Source organism: Catharus ustulatus, chromosome 1 (genome assembly GCF_009819885.2).
Source record: "Catharus ustulatus isolate bCatUst1 chromosome 1, bCatUst1.pri.v2, whole genome shotgun sequence".
NCBI classification, from domain to species: Eukaryota; Metazoa; Chordata; class Aves; order Passeriformes; family Turdidae; genus Catharus; species Catharus ustulatus.
The window spans coordinates 16,655,572-16,671,883 of NC_046221.1; the positions used below are offsets into that span (position 1 = coordinate 16,655,572).

At 43.5% G+C, this 16,312-nt stretch overlaps 1 protein-coding gene across 1 annotated transcript; it reads right to left on the bottom strand.

The window, feature by feature from the left end:
• Positions 1-5,766: 5,766 nt before the first annotated feature.
• On the bottom strand, positions 5,767-16,109 carry LOC117003638 (mycocerosic acid synthase-like). The gene is made up of 6 exons (XM_033073663.1): positions 16,049-16,109; positions 15,167-15,320; positions 14,073-14,233; positions 11,921-12,124; positions 11,636-11,817; positions 5,767-11,352 (listed from the first exon to the last, which is right to left on the bottom strand). The coding sequence occupies exons 1-6, from the start codon at positions 16,107-16,109 to the stop codon at positions 5,767-5,769; spliced, it is 6,348 nt and encodes a 2,115-aa protein (XP_032929554.1).
• Positions 16,110-16,312: the final 203 nt, after the last annotated feature.

A 16,312-nucleotide genomic window follows, 5' to 3' on the forward strand; every position in this document is an offset into this window, starting at 1 on the left:
CCATTTGCACAGACTTCTGCCAAACATAGCCCAGAAGATTACAGATTTTGCATTTATGCATATGAAAGTTGAATTTCTGTAACTATTCAACAAAATCAGTCTGGCTGTCTCCAAGAGTGCACTGTGTGAGCCAACTGCCCTGGGTTCTTCCTGCTGCCAGGGGTAAAGCAGGTATTTTAGAGAGGAGAGTCATTAGGCTTCATTCAAATCTATTGAATGGTTTTATCTTGGAAAAGGTTTGTTTTCTCTTTGTGTTTGTGTGCATGGAGTGTCTGTGACTAACTTTGCATCCAAGATGTCACTCTGCTACATACACCCATGGAAATAACAGAAGAATGGGTTCAGCTTCTTTCTTGCAGGATCGCATGCAGTTGTCCAAGTAGTCAAAACTAACACTGCAGCAGAGACAAGCAGCCTATCTGCTCTGTGAGCTGTGTCAGCTATTCTCAAAGTACTGTTCTCACCCTCGACTCATCTAGAATGACCTGACCTGAAGAGACCAGCTGAAGAGGGTCTTTGAATGAAGCAGTAGCTAAGACTGTCATCTCCCAATGACCTTCAGGTAGCATATAAAGTCACAGGTAATGACAGAATGCATGGAAATTGTATTCTGTGTTTTACTGATGCATGGGATTTGCTTTTAAGTTTGCAAAAGAAAATGTTTTCTTAAAAGTATAAAGATTATGTCTTCTAGTTAGATGTGAAACTGAATATGATGGTGTGTTTTTTAACAAAAATACTTTTAAAAATACTCTAGAATTTGTGGGATTATCTCATTAATATATAAATATAATTAAATTTGTCTCTCTGGGCACTTCTTTCAAGAGTGGGGGGTTGATCTTCTCTTGGAGCATGAAAGGTGGTCCAAAAGGATGCAAAGGGAGAAGAGGGAGAACAGTCACAGGCTTCTGAATTGTTTGGGGTTTTTTTCACAAGGTTCTATTTAATGTGGTAGTGTCACACATTACCCAAGATTTGAACTGATGGACGTGATCAAATCCATCTGGATTTCACAGAATCACAGCTGCCTAGGAGAGATCTCCAGAAGCCATCTGGACTAACTACCTGCTCAATCCAGAACACATAGAACCTGTTTCCAGGACCGCATCTAAAGGGCTTTTGAATACCTTCAAGGATGGAGACTCCATAACCTTCCCAGGCAACCTGTGCCAGTGCTTGGTCATCCTCACAATAAAAAAGCATTTTCTGGTGTTCAGAAGGAACTTCTCATATTTCAGTCTGTGCCTGTTACCTCTGGTTTTGTCACCAGAGGCACCAATGAAACCTGGCTCTGCTCCCTTTGCACCCTCCCCTCATGTATTTATATACACTAGTAAGATCCTCCTGAGCTGCCTTCTCTCCTGAACAATCCCAGCTGCCTCAGCTTTCCTCATATGCGAGGTGCTCCAGTCCCTTCATTATCCCAATAATAAGCCTCACATATCAATAATTTTGGTGTAGCTTTCCAAGGATCCTGCAAAATGTATGTCTTGCTTTGTTATTAATGTCACCATTTCTTCTAACTGGCTCTGAGGTCACAGGTGCAAACACTAAATAGCAAAGTCTGTGTTGTGGCGTGTTCAGGTTAAATAATTTGGTCAGTAACTTCACTGTGTTGTTGTTTCACCCCTGGTTTGTACCCTCCTTTCCTGTTGTCTTGACCTCGCCCCTTGCTCTTGAATGTTCTCTGTCTGTCATTTCACCCAGTTGACAATCCTCCCTCAGGCAGCCTCTTGCCTGGAACACCCCTTTGGAAATCCCCTAATCTTCCATGCCCCATTGGCCCATGTGACTGCTCTCCTCCTCCTATTCTCGCCATTGGATTGTGAAATGTTAACCCCACCTTTCACTCCTCCCCTACTCACTCCTGGTTAGTTAAAAGTTGGTCCCCACGCCTTGGTGCTCCCTAGTTTAAAAGCCAGTGCACCGTCTGTTCTGGGCTGTGAGTCTGAGGACCCTTCAGCCAATAAACCTTTCCCTGGAACCTATACTGAAGGTGTCCCTCTCTTCCTTCACCTCTGCCGTGTGCCTTGCAGTCACCTAGTGCCATACAGCTTTAGCTCTAGCTGCTCCTGGGGTCATCCTGCTCCCAAGGGTGTCCCACTCCCAGCATGGTGCCGTGGAAGAGCCTAGCTGGCTCCGGCACCGCGTCACATCAGGATTATGTCCCACCAGCACTATAGGAACAGCCTGTTGAGTAAGACATACCTTAATCAGTTGACTGCACTGACTAAAACGTTTACATGGGATACAGTATTTTTACTTCACAGTGATAATGTTTGATGCTGTTGTAAGGTATGACTGAAAGAAGCCATTATCAGTAACATTCCCACTGTCAACTGAATGCCTACTTCTCTGGAGTGTTATCTGAAGAAGAAAACACATGTTGGCTTCATGAGGTCCTGGGTTTGGCTGCCTGACCCTGCCAAGGCAGTTCAGCTGGGACCATGGGGAAGAGGCTCCAGAGGCACAGTGGGGAGGCCATGGCCTCAGCCAGCTCTAGTCTTGGACCTTGGACCCGGGCAGACCTTTGGCTACTGCTGTGTCATACTCCTGCCACAGGCTGGTTGTGGCCACTGATGCAGGTGTAGAACATGCCTCCAGGCCAACATGGATGCTATCAGGTGTTTTATGATCCAGACAAAACCAGAAACAGATACTGATTTCCTCGCAGGATAATGCATTTATTAGTTCAGCCTGCAAGGTCCTATTATGCAATAGGAGGATGGTTTGATGAAGCGCCTAAGCAAAAAGACCTTCCACAAACTCATTTTCCAAAGAAACATTAGGGCTCTGTTCCATTAATTCTGTATTTATGTTGGTTCTGTTTAGAACATATCTGACTAATTGCATTTATGGTTGCACTCAGAGAAGGGGAGTCAGGTGTTTTAGCAGTTTGTCCAAATGTTACATCACTTCAGGCTCTGCCTGGAAAAATTAATAGTTTTTCAATTATCGTCCCAGAGTCACATTTATCTGATTGCTGAATACACGTCCTGCTAATGGGATCCTTCCTCTGATAACAGTATTGAGAGTTTGGAGACGGAGGGCACAGAATCATTAAAAATGCCCCTGTGTTGTTAACGATCTGAGATTAATTGCAAACACCAAAGAACATTGTTGTTAAAAGCCTTCTATTAAAAACAGATACAGATTTTTTTTTTTCCATAAGTAATTTATCTAAATATAATTCAGGTTTTGAGAAGAACATCATTTTTTCAGGAGGAAGTGGCAGTACAGGTCTCTGCAATCATGTTTGACAGCATCTGATGAAGGAAAAAAAACCTTTTAAACCTATTTAAACAAAACTGGCTGAACTCCAGACCCCAGAGGGTGATAATAAATGGCATGGGGTGTAGCTGGAGGCCTGTCACTAATGGGGTCCCCCAGTGTTTAGTTAGTTCACCAATGACTTGGATGAAGAGGCAGAAGCCTCCTCAGCAAGTTCACTGTCAACACAAAGCTGGGAGGAGTGGCTGATACCCCAGAGATGTGCAGCCCTTCAGAGGGACCTTGACAGGTTGGAGAGATGGACTGAGAGGAACAGACTGAAATTCAACAAGGGCAAGTGCAGGGGCCTGCACCAGGGGAGGAATAAGCCCCTGCACCAGGACAGGCTGGGCTCAACCCAAGCTGTCAAAGCAGCTCTGTGGAGACAGACCTGGGGGTCCTGGAGGACAAGTTGTCCATGAGCCAGCAGTGTGCCCTGGGGGCCAAGAAGGCTGATGGTACCCTGGGCTGTATTGGGAAAAGCATTGCCAGCTGCAAAGGCCTGTTTATCTATTCAATTTATGATTTTTGGTAGGACAGAACAAGACTCAGGACTTTCTCACTGCACCTGCAGTACTGCAGGTTGTTTCTATGTTTTTGCAGTCCATTCTGTTTCTTATAAACATCTTTGCCTTCTTCTCCAGCTGGCTTAAGGATATCAAACAGATCTCTGAATTATTATGTCATCTCTGTGGATTTTCCAGGCTATTTTTCTGGCTATATGTTCTATGCATTTATCAGACACAAATGAAAAAGCAGTCAGGGCTCTGCCAATGCTGCCTCATCCTGAGTTACCAACTGCAAATTCCAATTGCCCTGGCTGCAGCTGAAAATCCCTTTGCCAGAGCACTTTTGAGATTAGTTTCTCACTGTATCTCTGGAGGCTGTCAATGATCTTGTTTTTGTTCAAATATTCTGACCTTTGGGACATTTATGGCAGGTACACAGAAGCGGTCAAAAGCAGAACATGTAGAAGAGATAAGAGAGATTTCACAGTACTGACAGAATAGTGATTGCTTTGGTGAGAGAAAACCAAAGAGCTGCAGCCAGCCAATGTTGGTTCTTCAGTCTTTCAGAATCAGACCTGTCTGAATAAAGGCTGAAATCAGTAGGTTCAGTCACAACTGTGCAATGTGGAGAGATTGTGAGAGATTGTCCTACACCTAACATCTGTCTAACATACCTTCATCTACTCCTGCTGTGCAAAGCAGCCCTGTTAGATTACTGCTTTGACCTTGACATCAGTGCTGAAAAGTTCTTGTGTTTTTGCACAGGGAACAGCACACAAAACTAGTACAACAAATGTGTGGTTCTCTCCTTTGTAATTTGCCTGGCTTTTGATCAGGTTATGCTACACCAAAACCACTCTGGATTTGAAATCCTCCCTGTGCCTTTCTGCACATGTGTATGTGTATGTGTATGTGTATGTGTACGTGTATGTGTACGTGTATGTGTACGTGTATGTGTACGTGTACGTGTACGTGTATGTGTATGTGCACATGTACGTGTATGTGTACGTGTATGTGTATGTGTATGTGTATGCGTATGTGTATGTGTACAGTTAATTGCTCCTTGCTTCCTCACCATATTTCCCTCCAAAATGTTTGGGCAAGGTCACAAGGATCTTTTCCTATATGGAACCATAAGCTCAGAATGACTTAGGTAGTAAGGGACATGAACATAGTTCCCTTCAGTGTCTTTGTGGAAAAGTCTGTTTTTTCCACTGGAACAAAAGCAGGAAAGGTATTAGGATTACAAAAATTTAAAGTAGGAGAGCAGAAAAGGGACCAAAAAAATCAGGTAAGATGAAAATACACTTCAGGGGGTTTTCTTAAACACTTTACTACTCTTGTTTATTTGGGCTTTCATAAAAATTGGTTAATTCATAATGAAAAACATATGTTTTACTGTATGCTTCACAATTGGTAACAACTGGCAAAATGTTAATATTTCTGGAGAAATAGGAAAAACACCAGGTTTTTGAAATTCACATCAGGCTTTCAAAAAGCTGTGTATATTTAAAAACATTTGGTAATATTAAAAAAAATTATATAATAACAATAGAATATGGCAAAAATTATGATAAGTTTATGTAGCTTTATGTGTATATTTACAAATATGTACACATATTTTATGTGTATATTTAGAGGTTTAAAGAGTAGATTTAGAGTTTAGATGTGTATATTTAGAGTTTAGAGGCACAAATATACAATTTTCATCAAAACTTGAATGCAGTTTTAAAAATGCAATGTGCAACAAAATGTGTAGGAATTTACCTACTTCTTTCCAGTAAAAACTATTGGAAATTGAGGTAAAAGACATTGAAAGTAAAAAGCCAAACAACTGACTGAAATTAAAAGAGCACAATAATGGCAGAAGAAACTGGTGAAGGGTTTTCTGGGTCAATGCAGAAGAGTACATTCAGAATCACCAGATGTTCTACCCTATCTGTGATGACAGACATATTCCTAGATGCTGCAAAGAATATTGTTGAAGTTACACAATTCCTGAATGAGAAAACTCCCCTAGCAAGCTATCGTTTTCTGCACTTTCAACCACAGCATTCTTCTTTTCAGCTATTCCATCTGCATTGCTTCTTTCTTCTAAAACTACCACTAAACTTGACAGAGTTGTGTGAGGATCAAGCAGTTTCACAAGGGGTATGTCCACCTTCCGCTCCTTAAAGACACGGTTCTGAATTGTCATAGCTAACATGGAGTCTATGCCCAAAGATGAGAGTGGTGTGTTCATGGTGAGTTCATCTGTGTTCACTCCTGTGAGGTCACTCACCAGTGAGGTGATGTAGTCCTCAGATTTGAGAAAGGCAGTCTCTGAGACTTCCCTTTCCTCAGACATTTCAATCTTATTCCTGAAATCTTCTGAAACAAGTGATATGAAGCGACTTTTGAGAGAAGTAATCTGCGTAAAAACATGATGATACAAAGTCTGAAAGTTCAATTTGACAACAGCTTGCTGTGGGTTGTTTATAAGTAAGGTCTTCCTGAGATAGTCATGAATTTCATGGACTTGCAGAACATCTATGCCCTTGGATCCCAGAATGCTCTGAATGTGGTTTTGATTGAGCAGAATGCCAAGGTTCAAAGCACCCCAATTAATGGCCTGGCCTGAAAGCCCACAGTTCCTCCTATAGAGGCAGAAGAGATCCAGGAAAGAGTTTGCAGCTGCATAGTTTGTCTGGGTGGCATTGCCCAGGAAGGAAGTAACAGAGGAGTAGCACACAAAGTAGTCAAGCTCCTGGCCTCTGGTAGCCTGGTGAAGATTTAGGGTCCCTGCTACTTTTGGGCTCAGCACTTTGTGAAAGTCAGCCAGCTTCAGGACTTCAAGGTGGCCATCGTGTAAAGCAACAGCGCTTTGGAATACCCCTTTGATTGGAGTGCCCACAAAGGTGTTGGCAATGGACTGGAAAGCTTTCTCAACATCATTGGTCAAAGCCACATCACACTGCACAGACACGACTCTGCTCCCTTTGTACTGCTGCTGCAAAGCCCTCATCTCTTCTTGCTTCTCCCTGCTGGGAATTCTCCTGGAGAGTATTGCAATACACCCTCCTCCATTCTCAGCTATGAATTTCACCGTTTCAAAGCCAAGTCCAGTGAGCCCCCCAACTACTACATAAACAGCGTTCTGCTTGAACAGCTGCTTCTGGGGCTCGTACAATGGGATGTCTGAAAGCACAGCCATGTCCTTCTGCCTACTCAGAACAGCAAGGGGGACAGAAGTGCAGGTGAAATAGGATGTCACAGAGTTTAGCCCCTCAGAGTTCTCAGGCTGCTGAAAAACAGAACCTGAGAGGTGTCTAAACTGTTTCATATCCATGGAACTGATCCAGGCATGTACGGTCTTCTGCAATTCCTTTAGCGGTGCTTTCCGGAAAAGGCTGGCAGCAGAGAGGATATGAAAGCTGATGTTTTCATCATCAATTTCACTGACATTCTGGATGCATTCAGCCTGTTGATTGCCACACACAATCACCACATCTTTAAGAAAGTGCATGTGGGCCAGATCCTCCTGAGACAGTCTGTTGACTGGAGGAAGAATAACAAGAGCGTTGCACAGGTTGATATACTGCAACACGTTAGGGGTGGGCTTTGCAAGCACTGTTCTCCAGCCCATCTCTTCTGCTGCTGCAGAAAGAACGTGGCACAAAACTGATGATGGCTCAGTAGTAATAATACCCAGTGTTCTGCCATGTTTCCCCTTGGGTAACCTCTGAGTGAAGATTTCCCATGCAATGATGAAGTATGACACACAAGGGACATTCTGGAGGAATGGGAATTTCCTTGCATTGAAACAAACTGGTCCTGGAATCTGAACTCTGGATGATGCAGCTGTGGGATAACATGAAACCACATGATCTCCCACTTTCACTTTTTTCACATCAGTGCCTATTGCAGTGACTGTGCCACTGAAATCAAGACCTAGAAGCCTGTGTTTGTCTCCTGCCTGTGAGTTCCAATACAGTGTGTTGCCAAAGTTGCAGCTAGAAACACTGATGGGAAAATAATCTTCTGAGTGCAGACAAATTTTATCCACCTGAATTTCAACACTCTGTTTGTCAAGCTGAGCAGCAGAGCTAGTGCATAAATCCCCAGACAAGTCTTTTGCTGCGTATGGATCAGAAGTGTACAAAGTGAATGACTGTGATTTCTGGAGAGACCTTACAGGTTGGATGTAATCTGCGTCTACAAAAGGTGTGCGTCTGATTTCAGATACAAAAAGTCTTCCCTGGCTGATGCAAACTTCGGGATAGTCCCCACCTTTGTATTTGACAAGGACATCTGCTAACACTGAGATGTCCAGGGAAGTGGAGGAGCTGAGGTCAATCAACTGGAATGTGATTTCTGGAACTTCAGCAACACAAGTTCTGGTCATGCCATACAATGCAAACCCACAGTTAACGTGGTCCACATATCTGTCTGTTGTTCTGTAGGTGATCACTCTGATGGAGCAGCGGGACGTCTTCTCTCTCAGTGCCACCACTACCTGGCGATAGGCTTCGCAGCACTTTGCCAACTGATCTACCACTTTGCTTGGGAAATCTTCATTTAGCTTTTGGATTCCCCAAAGGAAGAGGATTTCATCATAATCCTCAACCTCTGCTCTCATTTTACTCTGTGTATTGCCTTCCACAAGGCATTCCCAGTCTTCATACATAACATATCTCGAAGCAGGATGCAAGTGTTTTTTGAGCTGCTCAGCTATCCCAAATTTGTCTGCAAACACAAGGACTCTGGGCTTAAACCCCAGATGTCCAGTTGTTGGTGAAAGAGAGACTTCTTTCCATTTGTTTTCAAACAGGAACTCATTGTCTCTAGAGGATGATTCCTTCATGAAAGTGATTGCAACGCGCTTGAGCTCAGCCAAAACAGAGCCTTGTTTGTCCACAAAGCATCCACAGACCTCAAGGCAGTTCCCAGTGGATTTGCTTAATCTCATGTATATCATCATTTCCTCCTCCAGCGGGCGGAGCACCACCAGGCTGCCTATCCCTGAAGGAAAGCCTGCTCTGGACTGGAGTGTCCTTGAGCTCAAGACAGCCGTCATCTGCAGAAAACAGTCGAGCAGCACTGGGTGGATGCAGTAGCTGTGCATGTCTCTGACAGTCTCCTCATTCACCTTTATGCTTGTTATAGCTTCCTTTAGCTCCTGGCAATAGTGAACATCACCAAGCTGCCTGAATATGGAGCCATACTGAAAGCCAACCTGAGACAGTGCTTCATAAACCTCCTCTCTGCTAATCACTGACTTGCATCTTCGATAGATGGCTTGGAAGGAGATGCTGCTTTCTTCCACCACACCTTCAAGCCCCTTTGCCACTTGGCCAGCCGCATAAACTGCGTTGGAGGAAGAGAGAACCTCAAAGGTTGTCATGGCTTTTTGCGGACTCAGCTTGATACTCAGCACTTGGGAATTCTGTGTGAGAACACATGGCGCAGAAAAGCTGATACTGAGCTGGCAAGTGCTCAGAGGCACTTTAGGTCTTGAGCTGTTCATCACACAGGCCAGACCAAGCTCCACATAGAAAGCACCAGGGACTAAGGCCACCCCATTGTTCTTGTGCTCATATAAATACGGTGTCGTGTCCTGGGACACCAGGCAGCTGAACTCCACATTCTCACCATTTATGCCATAAATCAAAGGATGACTGGCACTCACACCTCTTTGGTTTGCCTGTTGATGGATATCCAGATAGCCCATGAGTTTCTGGCGATCAAATTGATATCGTGGAATGGCCACAGGAACACTTTGGTAGCCGTTATAAAAGTGGTGCCAGTTGGGATTAAATCCCAGTTCAAAGAGATTTCCTACCAGGCCAAAGAGTGTCTGATGTTCTGCATCTGTTTGCAAAGAGGACAACACCTTGGTGCCTTTTCCTAGTGTTTCTTTTATGCTTCGCTGCAATGCTCGATGAGGACTTATTTCCACAAACACCACATTTTCCCTGCCTCTGGCTGCAGTTTGGATGGCTTGTGTGAAAGCAACAGGCTCACGAGTATGCTTTGCCCAGAATTTGCCCTGAACAAAGTCATTTTCAGATGCAGCCACCCCTGTCAGGGTTGAAATCACTTCCATTTCCCCTTTCTGCTTTTCCAAAGGCTCCATCTGCTCCTCCAGCTCCCCGAGTATCATGTCCATGCTGGGGCTGTGGTATGCAAGGGGGACATTTAAAACATGTAGAAAGATGTTTCTCTGTCTGAAAGCTTCAGCTAACTCTCTCTGCACAGCTTCCACAGCATCTACACTCCCAGACAAGGTGCAGGAAACGGGGCTGTTGAAAGCAGCAATGCACACCTTTCCCAAGTAGGGACGCAGGCGTTCAGCAATCTCTTCAACAGGGATGTTTCCAACCACCAGCATTCTGCCGCTGGCAGTCTTTGCCTGCAGCCTGCTCCGGTGATAAATCACTTTGACTGCATCTGCCAGGGAAAGGTACCCAGCAACATGTGCAGCAGCAACTTCCCCCACTGAGTGGCCAACAACAGCAACAGGCTTAATACCCCAGTGCTTCAGGAGGGAAGCTACAGCAACCTGCAGGGCAAACAGCAAGGGCTGGGAAAGCTCTGGATTCAACAAGTCCTTTGGGCTGTGATTTCTTGCTGGCAGGAGGCTGATGGCAGTGTGCTGCTGAAAAAGGTCTTCTATTTCCTTACACTTGTCTCTGAACACCGGCTCTGAGCTCAGCAGTGCCTCGCTGAACTCCTTCAGCATCACGCCGTTGCCACAGAACACAAACACCAGCTGTGGTTCCCCTTTGGACATGGCAGGTTCCATGCTCGCCGCTGACTTAAGCTCTTGCTGCAAGTGTCGGAGGGAATTTGTGACAAACGCTTTTCGGTACCTGTAGTTAGCGTGGCTTCTCCTGCAGGCAGATGTATAGGCCAGGCTTGGGAGAGTTACAGAGTTCCTTGTGCTCAGCTGCTCAGCTGTATCAGCCAGTGTCATCTGGAGGGACTTAGGGGATGCTGCTGACAGCAGAACTAATTCCAGGGGCTTCTTAAAGGCAGGAAGAGGCTCTGGCTGCTTCACCTGCCTGACTACAACATGAGCATTGGTTCCTCCAAATCCAAAGCAGTTGATGCCAGCTACTCTCCCATACTCACTGGATTCTTCCCAGGGCTCTACAGCTGTGGCAACAGCAAGGTTTAATTTTTCTGTATCAATGCTGCTCATCTCCTTTGAGTAATGCAAGGATGGAACAATCTTTCCATGATGCATCATCAGAAGCACTTTGATTAACCCGGCTGCTCCAGCAGCTGATTCTGTGTGTCCTATATTTCCTTTCACTGAACCGATTTTCAGAATGGAAACTCGGGAAGACCTATTTTTGCTAATGACACTACCCAGGCTCTCAGCTTCAGTAGGATCTCCAGCAGCAGTTCCTGTGCCATGGGCTTCAATGTACTGCACAACTGAGGGATCCACATGACTTCCATAAATGCTGCGCAGTAACTTCTCTTGCTCTATTTTAGACGGTCTGGTGATCGGAGTTGTGGTCCTGCCATTCTGATTGACTGCACTGACATTTATCACACCCCAGATTTTGCTGTAGTCTTCTCTTGCCTGTTCCATGAAAAGTTAAATTGTCTTTAATAAACTCATGCTTTCTCAGCAAAGAAGAAAAGAAACCACCCCAGCAAGGCCAAGAACAATAGGAACACGACATTAAATTTTGAAAGTGGGATCCTTTCCCCATGCAAGGGGAAGTGCACAGATTCCTAAGAAATTCATTAAGCTTAATCTTGAACTGGAAAAACTTCTCTGTCATCAGTCTAATAATGACTGATGACACCAAATTCAGGCAAGCAACCAGTCTTATTTCAGGCTGCTTCACAAGCAATCTTACCTTTTTCAGTGGTTTGAGGAAAACAACACCGCAGCCTTCTCCCCTTCCATAGCCATCTGCATTTTTGGAGAAGGGTTTGCTTATGCCCTCTGGAGAGATCATTTTGGCTTTACTGAGAGATACAAAAGTGCGGGGATCAATGATGCAGTTCACCCCACCACAGATTGCTGCCTCACAGTCTCCTGGAGTCAAACAGAAACATACTCGTGTTGGGATGGCCCTGGTGATAGACAGAGACAGTAGCAATCCTGATGTCATTGTCCAGCATCTCTTTAGTTCCATTACCTGATTTAATGGCTCGCAAGGCGTAGTGCAGAGCAAAAAGGAAAGATGAACATGCAGTATCGACAGTCAGAGATGGTCCAGTCAGATTAAATGTGAAAGAGACCCTGTTGGCAGCAATGCTCATTGCTGTTCCAGTACCATCATAATGATTTATTTCACTCACTGCTCTGCTGGTTATGATTTCGTAGTCTCGATTCATGAGACCTGGAAAACATCAGATAATATGTCAATTAAGCCAAGCCAACAACAGGCATATACAGCTCAAAACCTGATGGTGTGGTTTGGTTTTCAGTGTTAAGACAAAACCACATGGCATCTGGGCTCCTTTCATGAAGCTTTGCTCCAACACGAATCAAAGGCAAAGTCACAGCAATTTCCCCTGGACCCAACTTACACAAACATACCTACACTGAAAATTGCTACCTGCCCATGAAATAACAGGAAATTCCTATCTGCCCAGGAAATGGCCTTTCCTGATGGCTTAGCTCCCTCTATGATGAAGCTAATATCTCTGTAGTCTGCTTAGTCCCCTCAGTTTGAGACTGAGATACAGTTTTGAGACTCAGGTTGTTTTAGTTTAGCTATGAGAACATTCATCAACAAGTTACAAAGAGGGTAGTTCAGACATAAACGTACAAGACATTAGCTTCTGTTCCTCAGATGTACCAAGTTAAAGCTCACAGCACAAACTACATCCAATACTTTGTATTTATCATCAACTTTCACACTTGCAACCAGTAAGAAATAGTAAAGAAGAGCAGGGCCTGTGAGAGCAGTTGTGTCCTCTTTTTGGGAACACTACACTTGAAATACTGTGGATCCCCAAGTCCATGAGCAGTAACTCTGTTCATAGAGCAATGAGTAGCGCCCTCAGTGGAAGAAGAGCATCTCTCAGTCCAGAACAGAATCTAAAGCGTTTCCCATATAAGTACATCCACCAAACTGCCCCAGAAAACTGCTTTTTAAAGGGTCACAGATTACACCAGCAATAGTGTGCTGTTATTCTAGTATTGTCCTTTAAATATCTTTCAACTGGTATCATTTCATCCATAACTTTTCTGGTACTGACAAAAGCAGTTGGACAAGTGCACCATGGTACCATTGCAATGTCCACAGGAGGATTTCTGCTGCTTTAAAAGAATATTAACCCCCAGAACACCTTATCAAAGTAAAATTGGAAAACAACACACTGGAGAGAAAGTGTAGGTTTGTGTAGCACCCCAGAAGACAAGGAGCTAACGTGCACATGTAAAACACCGATTGCTGGATGGCCATAGACCCAACCAAGGATTGTCAGTAATAATCAAGAATTGCTGAAAGAACAAGAGGAGGAGGGAGCGATGCAGAGGTAGCACTTAGTATTGACCAGACCAACACTGGAACCAGGACTGGTGATCTCTTTCTTTCTTCCTTTCTCTTTCTTTCTTTCTTTCTTTCTTTCTTTCTTTCTTTCTTTCTTTCTTTCTTTCTTTCTTTCTTTCTTTCTTTCTTTCCTTCTTTCTTTCTTTCTTTCTTTCCTTCTTTCCTTCTTTCTTTCTTTCTTTCTTTCTTTCTTTCTTTCTTTCTTTCTTTCTTTCTTTCTTTCTTTCTTTCTTTCTCTCTTTCTTTCTTTCTTTCCCTCTTTCTTTCCCTCTTTCTCTCTTCCCTTCTTTAATTAATCTCTTCCTTTCTCTCTTTTCTTCTACCCTGCCTCTTTAACCACAACCAACTTCCATGTGCTGGTAAAGCAGGTCAGGGACTAAAATTCCAATTTCCATTCCAAGTGTGTAATTTACTATTAAAACTTTGTGATTTTTTGCAGAGCCAAGCATTTGCACATCATGAATGTTCCCTTCCCCTTAAGGGTGGAACATCACAGCCTCCTTTGGGAGTATCTTTCCCAAGAAGGGCTGGGTTAGGGAGGCAGTTTTAACTGTTTCCTGATTCACTTCAGAGCCAGAACACAGGAAGAAGAGCACCAAAGAGAGATACAGGAATTGTACCATGAACTTCCAGAGTAGCCTGGTAACTCTTACCAAAAGTAACCAGTAGTGCATAGCACAGTAGCCATACATCTCCAGTCTAGATACAGCCTAGATCCAGTGCGAAATAACATATAGAAAGGTTATGAAGGCTTCAAAACACTTTCTTTGCCATGAAATTTTCATCTTACCAATAAAAACACCTGTTCTGGTGCCACTGACAGATTCCACAGGAACTCCTGCATCCTCCAGGGCTTTGTACGTGCACTCTATCAGTAATTTCTGCTGCGGATCCATGCGTTCTGCTTCTGTATTATTAATCCCAAACAGGTGGTTGTCAAATGAATTAAATCTGAAATACACAGACCAGAATAGGATATGACATATGTATATAAGATGCATTGCCTTCTAGACTCACAGTAAATATTTTTTGCAACTTGATGGAAAGCAGAGCAGTAACTGGTGTTTAGGCCACAGTTCCCATTTATGAAATTCAGAAGAAAATATTTATAAGCCAAAGACGTTTCCTGTCCCACCACAAAATATGTCATTTTATCAATGATTCTGCATTTCAGAGGCAAGAGCACACTCCTACCCATTTTTATTCTCTTGGTTATTGTACTACTACCACCAGGACTCCTCAAACTATGAAATGTGCAGAATGAGACTCCCTCTGCTGTAATGTGAACGTAGCCAACAAGTTACAAACACATATTGATTTCTACATGATTCTTAACCAATACATACCAATGCTTTACAATTTAAAACCAAAAGGTAAAGGATCAGCTCAGGTGTTTTCAATGGATACCCATGCTTCTCTACTAACACATTCATAAATACTCTGTGTGTGTGTGTGTGTGTCTGTGTGTGTGTGTTAGTCTTTAAAAGCATCTTCAAAATAGGATCATGCTTATAAATGACCAAGTCCCAGATTAATCTGTATCCCAAGATCAGATTTATATGGCCTTCTATCCTTTCTTCATTCCACAGCAGGATTCAATATCTAACATGGGACAAAGCACTAAATTAATTTTGGGTCCTCTGGTTCAACCCTGCCAGGTACAAATTTCAGGAGACAATGAGATTTCTTCTGTGCTTGTCAACTTCTCTTTTGAATGAAGCTCTACAGCCTGAGGATATAAGGTGAATGTGGAATTCCAATATAAGACACCTAGGTTGACCCAACTGTAATTTGCTATTCTTCACACTAGCACAGCCCCTGAGCAGCAGTACCCATAATCTAAGTACTACAAAAATCAGTGGTGCAGCAGGATAATGGACTCACTCATCAAGAAAAGCAGCTCGTGTTGTGCACATTTTTCCTGGCTTGTTACCATCTGCATCATACCACTCCTTGGCATTAAATCTCTCAGGGGGGATTTCTGTGGTGCAGTTTTTGCCTTCTTCCAGGACTTTCCAGAAACTGTCAATTCCATCTCCTGTTGTACAAAGTTTTTAAAACAGATTAAAGGATGCATTCCCCGTCCCCATGCAGACTCAGAAATGCACAATCAGCTACAAGGACCTCCCACATGGAAATCTAGGCTGCTTCAATGGACTTGCCACAGAAAGAAGTGATCCTTGTTTGGTGAGTGGAAAAACAAAAAAGCATGACTGATTCCCTCACTGCTTGTCTAAAACTAAAGGAACCCCACAAAATCCTTAACCACCTTCTCTCCCCATTTCCCTACCATCTCACTGCATCTACTCTAAGTATTGTAATAAAGCAGAAAACTTTCTTTTAGGTAAACCCAACCTCTTTATATTATAGCCATTGCTGATAAGAATGTCCAGCCCTTCATCTGTCTCCTGTCCCTATGGCTGTAGAGTCCTGTAACAATGCACAATCACCCAGTCAGTGAACATGCAGAAAATTCAAATCATCCCACATCCATCCAGCTCATGTGTATGAGTTTCTTGTGCAGCTCAATGCCCTGCCCACAGCCAGCACTGCAGCTTCTTTTGTCTGTCTGTTTGTCTGTCTGTAAACAAATTGAAGCCAAGTAGTTTCCAACACAGCACCTCCTTTCAGAAAGATCCCACAAGCAGCACAGCAACAAATTCTACTGAGGGACAAACATGTTGGTTTCCTCCATTCCAAATTCAATAAAAGACTCTGCTTTTCAATGTTCACTCACAGCCTGCTTTGCTTTTACCACAAACTTACCTCCAGGAAAGTTGCATCCTATTCCAACAACAGCAACTTCATCTGCAGTCTCGATCTCCATCGCCTGGCTGCAAAAGACAGGAGAAGTGTCAACCTGGTAAAAAAATTATGTATTTACCATTGAACAAATATTAGTTTAAAAGGTGAACTTCTCACAGACAAACTTGTTCAGAACTTGTTTAATCTGGAATGATCTGCTGTTGATTGTGATGACAAATGACACTGCCCACAAGTGACCACAGCTGTTCTATATTTTTCCTCTTG